Below are 16077 nucleotides of genomic sequence, written 5' to 3' on the forward strand. Positions count from 1 at the left end.
ACAGCCTCCAGTGGGCGATATAAACCGGCAATACACCCGTCGGGTGGGGGTATACTGAAACACCGTGAGAAACTGATGAAAGTCACTAACACAACAGTTTGTATAATTTTTACAGATTGGCATGCCGGGGCAAATAATTTAAACTGCACGCATGCACTGGCAGTCCCATACGCTCGATGCTTCACCTACGAGGAGTTCGTTTCCCAACGATGAGATACTTTAACGAGAGTAAGAAAAAGGGAGGTCACGTCGATTAAAAAATGCGCTAAGTACACGTTTTATCCAAATAGGAGACCACCCGTTAGGAATGCTTGACTCCTAAGTATTCCCACGTAGTTTGAGAAGTGAGAGAAGCGACACATTTGAATACTAGGTGTTATGAGTTATCTCGCATAAATAAAATGGCGTGCTTACGCCAGTACTTGTTTATATTCCCATCATATAAATTGCTACTGTGCTGTCGAAAGAAAAGGCATGATACGTTTTGGAATCAGTAGGCGATCATTTGTTCTCCACATGTCTGGCTTGTACTTCATGGTAATTTTACTTAGCAATGACCTGTACATTTCCTCACCGACGTGACGTACCATGGTTCACACTCGAGTCCATGCAATAGATGAACAATTTGCCTACTAGCTCATAAGTAGTGAAAATATGTGTGCACGTGTAAACTAGTACCTATAGACGATCGTTTAATATTTGTTTGGCTATTCCAGTCATTCGAAAGACCCGACACCAATTTCTAAACTATGTGTAAATTTTCATGTTGCTCCTGAGATCGAGTTTGTCAATGACACTAATTAAAAAATATATGGAACTTTCGATATGATATTAGCATAATGTAACCAACTAGTATTAGTGTCTGTTCTGAAAATCATATTTCTTAGGGTTTAATTTCACAAATTTGGGTTCGACTTTCAGTTTGTTAGTGTATAACATTTTGGAATGATTATACAAATTTCCAGAAGAATAAATGTATGTAACAACATGCATAGACCAGAGCTCGTTAGCATCAGTAATATGGTGTGAATTTTTACCTTGGCCTATATAAGGCTGTAGCCTCTCATCGTAAGATTTAAACCCTGTCTTGTAAGGCAGTGTTTGTTTACCAACCTGGGAGGAAGCGGCAGCCGATCCACGCGCAAATGGGCATCAGCGTATGGTGCCACAGGTGCAGGTACGACACCTGGTTGTTCTTCTTGCGCAGCACGAAGAACACCTGCAACACGCCTGCAGTCACTCTTCTGCCTCTTTCTACTCTTATTTACTTATTGACTACACGATATTACAGGTGTGTCAAATCTATAGATTGCATAAAAGTAGCTCAGTCCTTCCCATTAACATACCTCCAGTTTTAGTTTTAGTTTAGTTTAGTTTTAGTTGTGTCATGTTCCGTAGATAATTTTTCCGGTTATTTTATCAATATCATGTAGAAAAAGTCAGATTACAAGATTATATCTATTACACACACATGAATAGTGCCAAAATTAATATTACTGAAATTTTTAGTTCTACACATGCTACTACATTTAGAGGTACATTTTTTTTACCATTTCTGAAACAAAAACTCGTCCATGGAGTATAAGGAGTTGTCCAAAAGAAATGATCTTAAGCTAGATTTAAAACTTGATCTGCTACCACCCAGACACTTTATGTTGTTGAAGAAATGATCAAAGATTTTTGTTGCTAAATAATGTACTTCTTTTTGAGCAACTGACAGCTTCAATAACGGATAGGAAGGGTCATTTTTCCCACTAATGTTGTACGTATGAACATCACTGTTCTTCAGGAATTGATATGGATTATTTGTAACGAATTTCATTAGCGAATATATGTACTCAGATGGTACAGTTAAAATATCTAATCGCTTTCGGGAGGACGACGGTTCAATCCCGTCTCCAGCCATCCTGATTTAGGTTTTCCGTGATTTCCCTAAATCGTTTCAAGCAAATTCCAGGATGGTTCCTTTGAAAGGGCACGGCCGATTTCCTTCCCCATCCTTCCCTAACCCGAGCTTGCGCTCCGTCTCTAATGACCTCGTTGTCGATGGGACATTAAACAACACTAACCTAACCTAACCTAAAATATCTAACTCCTTGAAAAGGTGCATACATATGTCCTTGGGTCAACACCACTAATTATTCTCACTGCTATCTTTTGTGCAATCAATACTTTATGTCTAAGTGGTGAGTTGCCCCAGAAAACTATTCCATAAGACATTAAAATGGTTCAAATGGCTCAAATGGCTCTGAGCACTATGGGACTTATTTTCTGAGGTCATCAGTCCCCTAGAGCTACTTAAACCTAACTAACCTAAGGACATCACACAGACCCATGCCCGACGCAGGATTCGAACCTGCGACCGTAGCAGTCGCGCGGTTCCATACTGTAGCGCGTAGAACAGCTCGACCACACTGGCCAGCATAAGACATTATTGAGTGGAAATATGCAAAGTACGTTAGGAGGCTGATCTGTTCATTACCAAGACTAGCGATTATACGAAGAGCGAAAGAAGCTGCACTTAGTTGGTTGAGAACCTCGGTAATATGCTTCTTCCAGTACAAGTTGTCATCCAAGTGAACACCCAAAAATTTGGAGAAATCTCACCCGTTAACTCAGCCCACTTCATATGCAACATCAATTGTCGTCATGAATGCATGTCTCATAATAACATTCAAATCAGGAATTTTCAGATAGTGATTGTCCCAATACTCTCTATCTTGCTATGTGTAGTTTACTTTGAGAAACGAGTCAAGTATTTTAGTGACCTTATTAAAGACTTTCTATAGTTAGGGGTTGTTTGTAGGAGGAGATCAAACAGCGAGGTCATCGGTCTCATCGGGTTAGGGAAGGACGGGGAAGGAAGTCGGTCGAGCCCTTTCAAAGGAACCATCCCGTCATTTACCTGGAGCGATTTAGGGAAATCACGGAAAACCTAAATCAGGATGGCTGGACGCGAGAGACTTTCTATAGTATCACGCAATTAGATGCATACAGTCTGATGAAATGTGAGTTTTGTTCGACGCAGAAATAAAAATTCACTATTCTGAAAAGGTAATCAAAATTTACCTCTCAATCCCTGCTATTTATTTTCGTAGTTTACTGATATGAGGACAAAAGTCAGGGACGTTAACTACAATTATTTCAGAATCTTTACTCATACACTTTGTAAGAAAACATCGCGCTATTTTGTACGTACCCCAATCAATCGCTACTTCAGAACCAGTAATTATGCAAATAGTTTCGTGAACAATTTGCTGCAACGATCACATTGTTATTCAAAAACTTTGTTCATTTTTACTGTTGAATGAAACCGCATTTGATTTTTTCTTGTGAAATAGCTAATTCTCATTTTTATATACAGAATGTATTGCTATGGAAATGGCCAGAATTTTATTTGATGAGCAGATACAGCAAGATGAGGCGGCCCTTGACGTCCAGTTCGTTGTCCGACTATTTGTTTGCGTCCTTTGATTAGGTTACACACATTGTCCGTGTTTTGGGTCCGTTGGTTAAATATGTTGTGTTATTCAGATTCTCTGCCGTGACACTGATGTTTGCCTTGAATTGACTGGTGTACTTCAAACAACGGAACCAGTAATAGCGATGAAAAATATTGCACTTTTCAAATTAGTATCTGCTTCAGTGCGGAAAATTCGATTGAAACGTGTGCTCCGTAAATTGGATGGCTTATGATTGAAGTGTGTGTGTGTTTGTGTGTGTGTGTGTGTGTGTGTGTGTGTGTTAGATTTGGTTTTTAAATTTCGGTAACGACGTGGTACAGCAACCTGGGTTGTTACTCTGCAGCAGTATGAATTAATAATGCAGATACCCTCCGATATAAACGGGGAATTAATTGAAAACAGACTGTCCAGACGGGTACCTCTTCGTCTGAAGCAAATTGACGGCCACATAATCTTTTTTCAGGGGTCCAAAAAGATTGAAATAGCTCGGGGAGAGATCGGGACTGTGCGGGGTGTGCGTAAGAGCTTACCAGTGAAACTTCTGCTCACATGTTGCCAAGAAGGGAGCCGTACGAACTTCCCCTCACCGATTTGAATCGTATTGATAGGTTGTATAGGGCACGACTAAGGCTTCAACATACGTAAACACGACGTAACTCTGAACTGTTTTCGAGAAAAATCGCGTTTGAACATTTTACCCGTTCATTACACACTTCGCACAGTCGCTAGTAATCAAGGACACCACAGCCAAGAGAGTAACACTTAGTTTCATATTCTCCAGGTCTGTGGACGGAATTTCGCTTCCGGTACTCTTTTTTTAAATTTAATTCCCTTGTAATTCTTGCAACAGATATGCGTGGTAGGCCGCTAAATTGTGCGTTGACCGAGCACTGCTTACTAATGTAACCCAAGTTTGTTTTGCAATAGACATATTGAAAAACATCATGCATATGCAAAGATCCTGCGTTCATTGCAAGTGCCATATGTCGAAGTAACTATCGTTTTCTGTGCTTCTATGAACAGTATCATCGTGATTCATGTGGTGATCCATAGGTTACACATCATACTTGCCACAAATGTGGATGAAATAATATAGATAAAATTAAATGGAAGAAAAGAGTGCAGGCAGGGATATTCGACTCATAGACTTCGCTCTCCTGAAACTAACAGCGTAACACGCTCTTTTGTTTTTGTTTTTTTTTGTTTTTTCTTACTGTTTCGTTACCTATTTTTATATTTGTTTTTTTATTTACTTTAATTTTATGTTCGAAGTTTATTACACACCTTTCACAAGTAAGCACATAAAAACATTACAAAATGCCATAATAGAAGGAAAATTGGGACAAAATAATTAGGTACGCACTCTTGTAATATGCATTAAATGAAATGGGCAAATATTGTTTGACAACACCGTCTTGAGCTGTGTTGCCATTAGTCGGGCCAAGGCTCTATTGTCACTATTAAGCATGGTGAGCAGTCATTACTGATCCACACTGTGACCTTCAGCCCTTTTCGTTTTAGGGCGAAAGTAGGATTCAACAAAGACAGGCGGTACGTATGTGTCAGGCAGCAAGAGATTGTACATTGTTATCCATCGGGGCATAACAGACGAAGTCTGTCCAAAAATGCTGAAGCTATGACCCTTTGTGACATCACATGCCGACCATCCGCGGCATGGAGTACGACGTTCAACGTTCGGCAAAATCGTCGTTTTTGCGTATCACATGAATTCAAATCGAAACTGAAGAGTTTCCTCATGGGTCACTCCTCCTATTCTGTTGAGGAGTTCCTTGAAAAAGTAAGCTGATTCTTGTTGTATAGTTGACTGCCTTTACTTAAACTTATGGATTGACTTCCTTCGGGTTCATAAACATTTTGTTTTTATCTGTTATTACTTTTATGTTGTAATTTCATGTACGGACACGTTCCATGACCTTGGAGATTTGCTTCTCAATTTGGTACTACGGAACTTGACGTGTAAATAAATAAATGAACTGGTGGACATCCCCCGTCACCACCATCCAAGCATCTGGCCCTTATACTGTAAGTAGGCCTTAACCTGTGTCGCGTGAGAGTGCTAATGTGCGCCTTAGCACGGTTAACGGAGACGGGGCTTCCAATGACACTTCAAGAAGCATCGTGTAATAAAACTCCTTAGTGTCCCTGTGCTATTGTCTTTTATCTTGGCCTTACTTAATACAAGCCGGCCGGTGTGGCCGAGCGGTTCTAGGCGCTACAGTCTGGAACCGCGCGACCGCTACGGTCGCAGGTTCGAATCCTGTCTCGGGCATGGATGTGTGTGATGTCCTTAGGTTAGTTAGGTTTAAGTAGTTCTAAGTTATAGGGGACTGATGCCCTCAGATGTTAGGTCCCATAGTGCTCAGAGCCATCTGAACCATTTTACTTAATGCGGTCAATACGGCACGCCGAGTGTCCTGTAAAAAATGTAAATCTTCTCTATTCCCTTTGATTTGCTCCGATGTGACGCCAAGCCGGCATATCACTTGCAGTTTCTTGCAGGTCCTGAAAGTGAGAGTTTGATTCTTCGGAGCTAGTAGGCAACTGAAGTCACAGCCGAGGCGAAAGTGGTCGTACCTGCCGGTAAAAAGAGGAGCAGTACCTGCAGGATGAAACCGCGCTCTTTCCTTCCGCTGATCTGTGCCGGGAGGATGGGGGGCGTAGATATTGGTGAAGCGGGTCCCATGAACAGTACTGCCAGACCCCGCGCAGATGGCAGAAGAGAGGGATCCGTTGCCGGTATTCCATCCGTATTAGGATTACCGTGCCACTGTTACTGGACTAGTAAGGTGAGTTGTGCGCGAAATAATCAGATTACTTCAGGGAGCGCGTCGAGCCGTACTTCTTGCACCAATAGGATATCAACTTTAGACGCATGTAATATATCAAGAAAGAGTTCAAATTCAAATGGCTCCAAGCACTATGGGACTTAACATCTGAGGTCATCAGTCCCATAGACTTAGAACTACTTAAACCTGACTAATCTAAGGACATCACACATAGCCATGCCCGAGGCAGGATTCGAACTTGCGACCGTAACAGCAGCGCGGTTCCGGACTGAAGTGCCAAGAACCGCTCGGCCACAGCGGCCGGCAAGAAAGAGTTGTAACTTCACCGTCAAACTAGTGATGTCGATAATGACAGTCCAAATTTTACAGGCTTGTGGTTTGGTGCCCGTCATTCTATTTTGAAATGGAGTAAGGGGTGCATCCGCAAGAAGGACTCCCACGGTTTCCACGGCGTAACTACCTTCTTACGGACGTCCAATATCATCAGTCGATTGTCAGGGTGGGCACCACCATGGCGACGCCGGCATTCTGTGTGTTAGCCCCTTCAATTTCATCATTTTGGTCGCCCCAGTCGAGGTGTCAGGAACCACAACCCCTCCGTGATACGTGTTGACAGGTGGTGTCTCTAGTTCGTCGCCTGTCACGTCATGCACCTCTACATCAATATACTGCTCCAGTCTTCCTTCGGTCGCCGCAGGCGTCGGGAGTATTGCGTCGGGCGTAATTGCAGTCGGTCTCCCCTCGACCGTATGCAACGACACTGCCGCCACCTCCTGAGTTGGCGGATCGATAGAAGGCTTCGGCGTCGACGTGTGCCAAAGTGCCGCTACGTGTGTCAGCGGAAGAGAGGTGGTCGCATCTGTAACTCGCTGGTCGCCCCTACACAGTTGCGTCAAACTCCTCTACATTTACATACATCTACATCTATATCTACGTAGATACAACGCAAGCTACCATAAGGCACGTGGACGAAAATACCCTGTACCACTACTAGTCATTTCCTTTCCTAATCCACTCGCAAATAGAGTGACGGAAAAACGACTGTCTATATGCCTCCAAATGAGCTCTGGTTTGTCGTATCTTATCTTCGTGGTCCTTACGCGCTATGTATGTTGACGGCACTAGAATCGTTCGGCAGTCAGCTTCAAATGCCTGCTCTCTAAATTTTCTCAATAGTGTTCCTCGTTGCCTTCCCTCCAGGAATTCAGTTTGAGTTCTCAAAGTATTTCCATAACATTTACGTGTTGTTTGAACCTACCAGTAACAAATCTAGCTGCTTGTCTCCGAATTGTTTCGATGTCTTCCTTTAATCCGAACTGATGAAGATCCCAAACACTCGAGTAGTACTCAAGAACAGGTCGCACCAGCGTCCTATATGCGGTCTCCTTTATGGATGAACCACGCTATTCTAAAATTCTCCCAATAAACCAAAATCGGCCATTCGCCTTCCCTCCTCTGGAGGCATTCCGACCGAACATGGCCCTCACTGCCGCATCCAGAACAGGCCCTTGGCTATCCATCGTATATCACTATGGCTCTGCAAAACCCAATGTATAAATATGAGTTCACAGGTTTTGTCAACTCAGTGCATGCCTGTCAAACACTATTAAGTACCGGACAAATTGTAAAACTTGTCATTTTTCGAAGATGTGGATAGTCACCGTACCTTATTGTCATAATTCATTTGTCACCATCATCTCAAATACCTCAAAGGGCAGTTGAAAACTCCATATGGTGCGGATGCTTAAACCCACATGATCCACTGACACATTTCCTGTATGGCTGCTGAGTGACGAAATTTTAATCCTCGTTTGTTATCGCTAAGTATCTTCTCATATACCGCATCTGTAACCAGCTTTACGTAGACGACACTGATCACAATCGAGAAATGGATGCCAGTAAGTTCATTGTATTTAATGCACACTTCGTCTCACAAAAACGTTCGTTTCATGAGCCTTAAGTCGTTGAAGAAGGTGCGTGGTCTTTCTGGGAGATGTGCCACAGTGCTCATCTATCAGAATTTACATAAGGGAAGACGGCTGCAGTACAATTAACGTCGACCGTGAGCGCGCGGAGCCAGGGTGTAAACAGTACGGCCAAGCTGCTCGATTGAGAAAGGCAGACTATGAAACTAACCGCCTAACACTCTTGGCTGCGGACTTATTGTGTACTATCGACTACATAAAATATATATTTACAAACTCAGTTTCCTCGAAAACGATTGAGAGTTGTGTGTTTCTGTTTACATATGTTGCATATACAGGGTGTTACAAAAAGGTACGGCCAAACTTTCAGGAAACATTCCTCACACACAAATAAAGAAAAGATGTTATGTGGACATGTATCCGGAAACGCTTAATTTCCATGTTAGATCTCATTTTAGTTTCGTCCACCTACGCTCAATGGAGCACGTTATCATGATATCATACGGGATACTCTACCAGTGCTGCTAGAACATGTGCCTTTACAAGTACAACACAACATGTGGTTCATGCACGATGGAGCTCCTGCACATTTCAGAGGAAGTGTTCGTACGCTTCTCAACAACAGATTCGGTGACCGATGGATTGGTAGAGGCGGACCAATTCCATGGCCTCCACGCTCTCCTGACCTCAACCCTCTTGACTTTCATTTATGGGGGCATTTGAAAGCTCTTGTCTGCGCAACCCCGGTACCAAATGTAGAGGCTCTTCGTGCTCGTATTGTGGACGGCTGTGATACAATACGCCATTCTCCAGGGCTGCATCAGCGCATCAGGGATTCCATGCGACGTAGGGTGGATGCATGTATCCTCGCTAACGGAGGACATTTTGAACATTTCCTGTAACAACGTGTTTGAAATCACGCTGGTACGTTCTGTTGCTGTGTGTTTCCATTCCATGATTAATGTGATTTGAAGAGAAGTAATAAAATGAGCTCTAACATGGAAAGTAAGCGTTTCCGGACACATGTCCACATAACATATTTTCTTTCTTTGTGTGTGAGGAATGTTTCCTCAAAGTTTGGCTGTACCTTTTTGTAACACCTTGTAGATCCTTTCAATATGAGTCGTATCGGTGAGGGGAAGTTTGTACGGTCCCCTTGTTAGGAACACGTTGGCGGCCCACATGTTTCTTCGACTACGCTGTTAAAGTTGCGCTGTGAAGCCCTTACACGTCATCCATACAGCCCCAATCCCTCCCCATGCTGTTTTTCGGACGAAGAGGTACACTCATGGTATAATCATAATTCAGTAAGCAATTGCAATTTTTTTTCCATGAAGGCACTGACCGTCTTGCATAGTGGGATATGGCGATTACTTTTGAAATAATAAGCAGTTTACTTACTCTTTTTCCATCAGTCTCGTCTTCATTTGATTGCCGCTTATCCTTTCCTCACTTGATGAACAATATAAATATTTGGCAATATATGTGGTGAAAGATTGTATTCTGAACATTTTACCGGGGACAGAAATATAGATACTTGGTTATCAAATACTATACACTTTCCTAAAGGAGAATCGATTAACTAAAATAAATAAAAAACAGTACCTACGGATGTGTGGAAGACACATGATTTAATAATACCCGGTAACACAATCATGTGAAACGCATAGTAAGGTAATAATAAATAAGCCGTGTGCTCACCGTGTCTAGGAGCTCCACCAGCTTACACATGAAGTACCACCACACGGCGCGCGCCATCTGCAAATAATTCGGAACAGTGAAACACTGTGAACTGAGCACTGTACGCTCCACAACACATATTCATTGATTAGATAAGACAACTGTTTTTCCTTTTATTTACATTTGGAAAACAGGAGGGAGGAACTATCACAACTGAAGCTGTGAGGACGGGTCGTAAGTCTTGGTTGGAAAACTCAGTTGCGAAGATAATTACTCTCTAAAAGTAAAGTTCCGGGTTCGATTATCGGCCTGATACATAGTTTAAACTTATGAGGAAGTTTAATTTATTAACAACTCATGAATCTTTTTACACATCACCTATAACAAATTCTGTGCTCATATAGACAAATATATGTTAGACAAAATTTTCAATTTATTTTATCGATTTAAATTTAATATGGTGATTGACATTACGAATCGATAATAATTCAGTCAATGATAACACGAATTGTCTCTAAACTGAGTAACTAACACGACTTTGATATCATGATGTAAATGTAACTATGTTCGTGCAGATGTGGTGTACTCACCCTGAGTGCCAGTGGGTTGTCTGAGTAGTCTACAGGCTGACACTTGAAGCTGTAATGGTGCAGCCAGCCAGCTTGCAGACCCTAGACGAACAAAAATAGATTATCATACTGTACATTGCTTAAGATGAGTGGTACAAAATTAACTGTTATACATTTTCGCCACCATGGGCACAAAGCGTCCTACCCCCCTGGGGAGAATCCAGGTATTACAAATGTTAGCTAGAGTGATCTCTAGATTGGAAAAACAACTAACATTTAAAGTAGTATGCAAAGTCAAGCAACTATAGGCAGTTCAATCTAAAATGACTGGGGCAGTGTAAGGAAAATTCTTCGGGCTTCTCACGACGTAATCACCAGTTGCTTAACACCAAGGAATCGAGTATCCTAGTATTCTTAGACATGCAGGCATCACGTGAAGATAGGGATTCATAAGTTCGTCAAAAAGAAGACAATATTCTGATCACCTGCTGGATAAAACGCTCCAAGCGTTACGGTCTTTAGATATACAGGTTGAGTGAGGAAGAAAGCTACATGCTTTCAGGGATGATGGTGATTCTAAACAAAAAACTTGATATCTACATATGTCCTGTTCCGCATGGGTTCCGAGGCAGCATAAATTTTATATCACCTTTGTACGTCGTACATCGTATGCTGCATAGTTCGCGCCAATATGCTCCAACGTCTAGGTAATTTCACATGCCTTCGAATTCACCAATTACGAAAACCAGATCAAGTTTGCCACGAGAACCTTAGGTCATTTTTTAAAAAATTATTTTGCATTTCATCATACCGTTGACTGGTTCTAAAACTGATTATTGATGTGTACCATTTTCTTTTAGGTGAGTTGATCATTCATTCTTGTAATTATTTTTTTTCCTACATTCAAAATTTCTCTCTCGTGTACTTCCATTAGTTGCTGAACTGAGGCCAACTTTATATCAACAAACGGAAGTGGTTCAGACGTAATCTGTCTTCTTTCTCCCAGTTCAGGAGCCAGAAAAGGTTCTCTAGCTGACAGTAGTTTTTTAAATCTTTTATCCCTACTCCTCTTTAAATTCTAATTTCTATTGTTCTGATGGAATCTTATACAAGGTTTGATACCGACGAATATACGTGTATTCCTCATTATATTAACAACAATTGAATAAATGTCTTTCTCAAGAAGTGCTAATTCATATTCACTAGTTCGTTCCGTTATCTGGTTCAGAACTTCAGACTGATTCATTCCGCTATATGCACATCTAGTGACAGCTCATTACATTGCTTGCTTAAAATCCCATGTCTGTAAATGCAGTTTGTCGAAATATTTTAGATTAACTTTATAAATGGGTCCAACATTTTTTATGGAACACAGTTACACTAGACGTGCTAGAAGTTTTAATCGTGTACGATTACTGTCTTCTGTCAAATAATTAAAGATTTGTTTGTGTCAATTTGTAAAAACACATTTGCAAGTGCTCAGAAATGACATTTCCCACTAGGTGGTTCTCAGTGATTGGATAATAGTGCTACATTCGTACCAACATTCTGCAGAGACAACTGCGAAGTATGGTTCAATTTAATGAGACTGGATGTCAGTTACATTGTTTGAAATTCGTGCTGCACAAAACTATGGAGCGGCACAGTTGAAATAATGCCCAGGAGCAGCAGTCGTGCAACGCATACACCAGCTGCAGAAGGTTAGTGGAGCCAAACTGGCTTGTTAGGCTGCGGCTGTAATTACAGAAGTTGACTCACCTCCCACACCAGCCACGTGCTGATTATAACTTGAGCGAAGTTGTAGACCATCAGCACGGCTTTCAGATCGTAGGGCTTCCTGTCCCTCATGAATCGCGGGCCAACAGAAGTCACGAAGTACAGATAGGAGACCAACAGCGTGATGAGAGGCGCGGGGCTCGTCACCAGGAACCAGTCTTTTGTTCTCGGGTCTGAAACAAAACACCCTCGTTAAATATTGTCACAATACCTTATAAGTAAATACAAAATTTAATAGTATTGGTGTTTCAAGATTTTAAACATGGATGAAACAGCAACTGTTGAAATTGTTAACGGTAAACGAGAACAGCCAAACAGTTGCAGGATAAAGATTTATTAAAGTTCTTGACCACGGTTTCGGTATATCCACTGCAGGATGTGATTTTAGTGTATTTTACTTCTGATGAAGGTATATTTAGATATACCGAAACCTTAGTCAAGAATTTTAATAAATCTTGATCCTGCAAATGTTTGGCTGTTATCATTTACCGTGAAGTATTGGTGTTTGTTAGCACGGGAGTATCCACATCAGATTTTTATACCTTTACTGAACATCCTCAGTCTAAGAGCTTTCTTCCTCATCTAAGTGATCTAGCATCGTATTTTAGAAGTACTAAGCAGTTAATATCGTTCATCTTGGTAACTACTCGGCTGTAAGATCCGTTGTGGCACACGTGTTACGAGTCGCAGTTACGCTATGTTAACGTACAGCACCTACAGTAAATGCTTGTGCACTAAGCGCTTCTGCAACGTACATTCCTTTGTTCGATATGGCTTTACTGATTTAAGTTTTTTTTATAGTGTGTACCTGAGGTGGAACATTTTGATTTAACCAGGATTCTCTTAATTCATGTCGAGAAATCGCCTAAAATCTGCTTCCAGTCAGTCCAGTGGGGTAACTGGGTTACGATAATTGGAGTTGGTGTCTTATACGCTGTTCCCGTGGGGATGCCGTTTTGTGATAGGCGAAAAACGCGAGAAAGGCAAGAGAAAAGGGGAAAAGGGCTAGCTAGTAGGGGGAGGTGAGAGGAGGAGGAGGAGGAGGACCGATTAGAGGGCACTTAAATGGTAAGAGGTAGAAGATGAATGAAAGAAAATCATGGGGAGATTCAGGCTGGACACCGTTGAGCAACACTTTTTTAAGAACTTTTCCATAGTATGGTGACTCTTGTTTCTTATTTTCTGCTTCTTGATGGAGCTACTCTCGTTATTCCAAGGGAGCCAACGCAACGAAAGAGTACATAGTATATTTTGACTGGCAATGAAACAATGAAAAACGAATCGCGATAATGCTGCAAACGCTGCAACATTGGACTGTGTAGAATTCTGTATCTTGAATATCGCACAAAAAATAATCATTAAATAAACGGGCTAAGCGGTAGGTAATCAGCTGCGCGGGGTAGCCGCGCGGTCTAAGGCGTTTTGTCACGGTCCGTGTCCCTTCCCCCATCGAAAGTTCGAATCCTCCCTCTGGCATGGGTGAGTGGGTCGTCCTTAGCGTAAGTTAGTTTAAGTTAGATTAAGTAAAGTGTAAGCTTAGGGACCTATGACCTCATCAGTTTGGTGCCATAAGACCTTACCACAAATTTCCAATTTTTTCAATAGCTAATCTTTATTCATTTCTGTAAAATGTAAACTTGTTTTAAGTAATATTTACTTGTCTCAACATTATGCCTAAAAATAGTTTTTGTCTGTTGCTGTCATTACCATAATTTTACCTACATTGTGTATATACGAGAGTCGTTCAAAAAGTAATGCAACACATTTTGTTTCTCGGCCAGTGTCAGTTGAAAAAATACGGAATTTGTTGTGGGACATCTTGGTATATTCCCGCCTCAGCCCCTTCGCTTTCATAAAATTCCGATAGGTGGTGGCACTATACGTAGCCTGCAAAATGGCGCTGTAACAGAGGTGCGTTCCTCGCAGAGAGCTGTCATTGAGCTTCTTTTGGCGGGAAACCAGAGCATCGCTGATATTCATAGGCGCTTGCGAAATGTCTACTGAGATCTGCTAGTGGACAAAAGCACGGTGAGTCGTTGAGCAAGGCGTCTGTCATCATCGCAACAAGGTCGCGAGAACTCGTCCGATCTCCCTCCTGCTGGCCGGCTGCACACAGCTGTCACTCGTGCAACGTTGGAACATGTGGACATTCTGATTCGCGGTGATCGGCAGATCACAAACACCCCACTGCTCAACTGGACGTCTCTGTTGAATATTGAAGGGGTTTCTTTGTTTGATGTCCTCCCTCTTGGTGCACCGACCAACTCTGAGTGCATTGTGCTTCCCTCGGGATAGTTAAGAAACGACTTCAGCATGTTCATCGCCACAAACATGCAAAGAAACCTCTCCTTCTCCACGACAACGTAAGGCCGCACACGAGTCTGCGTACTGGAGAGGAGCTCACAAATCTTCATTGGGCTGTTCTTCATCATCCACCCTACAGCCCGGATATCGCACTCTCCGTCTTCCATCTGTTTGGTCCAATGAAGGATGCAAACCGCGGGAATCAGTGCGTGGAAGATCGGTAGGTTATTGCTGCAGCAAGACGCTGGCTCCAGCGTCGGCCAGTAGAGTGGTATCATGCAGGCATGCAGACCTTCCTGTAAGGTGACGTATGGCTGTCCCATTGAACGAAGATTATTTGGAAAAAGAGGGTTCTGTAGCCAAAAGAGTGGGGAATAACATGTTTTGGAAACTAGAATCAAATCAGACTGTTTTCACAAAAGAATGTACTGCATTACTTATAGAATGCCCCTTGTACGTTGCATTAGCTTGTCATCTGTAGTCAAATTATGTTAGTGTAAATTTTGTTGTCGACTTAAAAAATCTATTAACGTAATTTTATTGTACGAAAATATTCCGCAACTATACTTTGCGATTACTTACAGTTAGTTTCGAAATATCCGTTCTTTTCTGTATTTTCATGTGTTTTTGAAATACTCACAAAGTTATGTTTCTGCAGAACCTCATACGTAAGTTTAACTTTTTGTATTTACCAAACATAGTGTTTATGTTGCTATTCTGTATCCGGTTCCTGTTAATTTTAACTTGTTCTCATATCAGTTTGGTATAAAATTAGTTTTTTACTTTCTGTCAAGTAAAAACCGTTTTATGGCCAAATTTCCTTACAATAATTAGAACTTACAACATGTTTACATTTTACAGAACCGAAAATGAGTACTAATTGGCAATGACACGAAGGAACTGAAACACATATTTTCGGAAGGTGGCACCCGACAGCTCGTAAATATTTGAAGAGCGTCATGATATACCGTCAAGAGCTGATGATAAAATTTCGTTATTCAACAACCAGTTTTGATCCACAGACATTTACATCATCATATTACACAATATAATATCAACGGCGTCAGATAATAAAGTAAATGAAATCGTCATTGTTGCCACATGATAATATAAGTTAATCGTCGATCACAAAATTTTAGACAGTGCACTCATTCATGGTATGTCAAGGTCAGGTTTAACGGTGGTAAACAGTTATCAGCTGTGCAGTCGGCAGTATGTGGAATGTCTCGTTTCGTAGCGTTAATATTGGCTGTTGATACAGTATGAATGAGTGCACTGCTTGGCGTGTTTTATGACTAAAGAGGTAATTTTTATTACTCTGCGACCACAGTGACGAATTAATTGGTTTTATTATCCCGCGATATAGATTTTATATCGCGTAGTATGATGTTATAAATGAACCTGATGATCCATGGACTGAATCTGTAAGTTCAATAAAGAAATTTTGACAGTAGCTCTGGGTAGTAAATCATGATGTGCTTCAAAGTGGTGAAACATACACTCCTGGAAATTGAAATAAGAACACCATGAATTCATTGTCCCAGGAAGGGGA

At 41.5% G+C, this 16077-nt stretch overlaps 1 protein-coding gene across 1 annotated transcript in view; it reads right to left on the bottom strand.

Moving 5' to 3' along the window:
* Window positions 1-16077, bottom strand: part of LOC126299094 (elongation of very long chain fatty acids protein AAEL008004-like) — a 131442-nt gene that overhangs the window by 17795 nt on the left and 97570 nt on the right. Inside the window, exons 3-6 of the mRNA XM_049990769.1 lie at window positions 12204-12394; window positions 10467-10547; window positions 9898-9954; window positions 1114-1219 (exon numbers count right to left, since the gene is read on the bottom strand). Of these exons, the coding sequence (XP_049846726.1) occupies window positions 1114-1219; window positions 9898-9954; window positions 10467-10547; window positions 12204-12394 (435 nt within the window). The remainder of the gene's footprint in view (window positions 1-1113; window positions 1220-9897; window positions 9955-10466; window positions 10548-12203; window positions 12395-16077) is intronic.

This window comes from Schistocerca gregaria, chromosome X, assembly GCF_023897955.1.
Source record: "Schistocerca gregaria isolate iqSchGreg1 chromosome X, iqSchGreg1.2, whole genome shotgun sequence".
Classification (NCBI taxonomy): domain Eukaryota; kingdom Metazoa; phylum Arthropoda; class Insecta; order Orthoptera; family Acrididae; genus Schistocerca; species Schistocerca gregaria.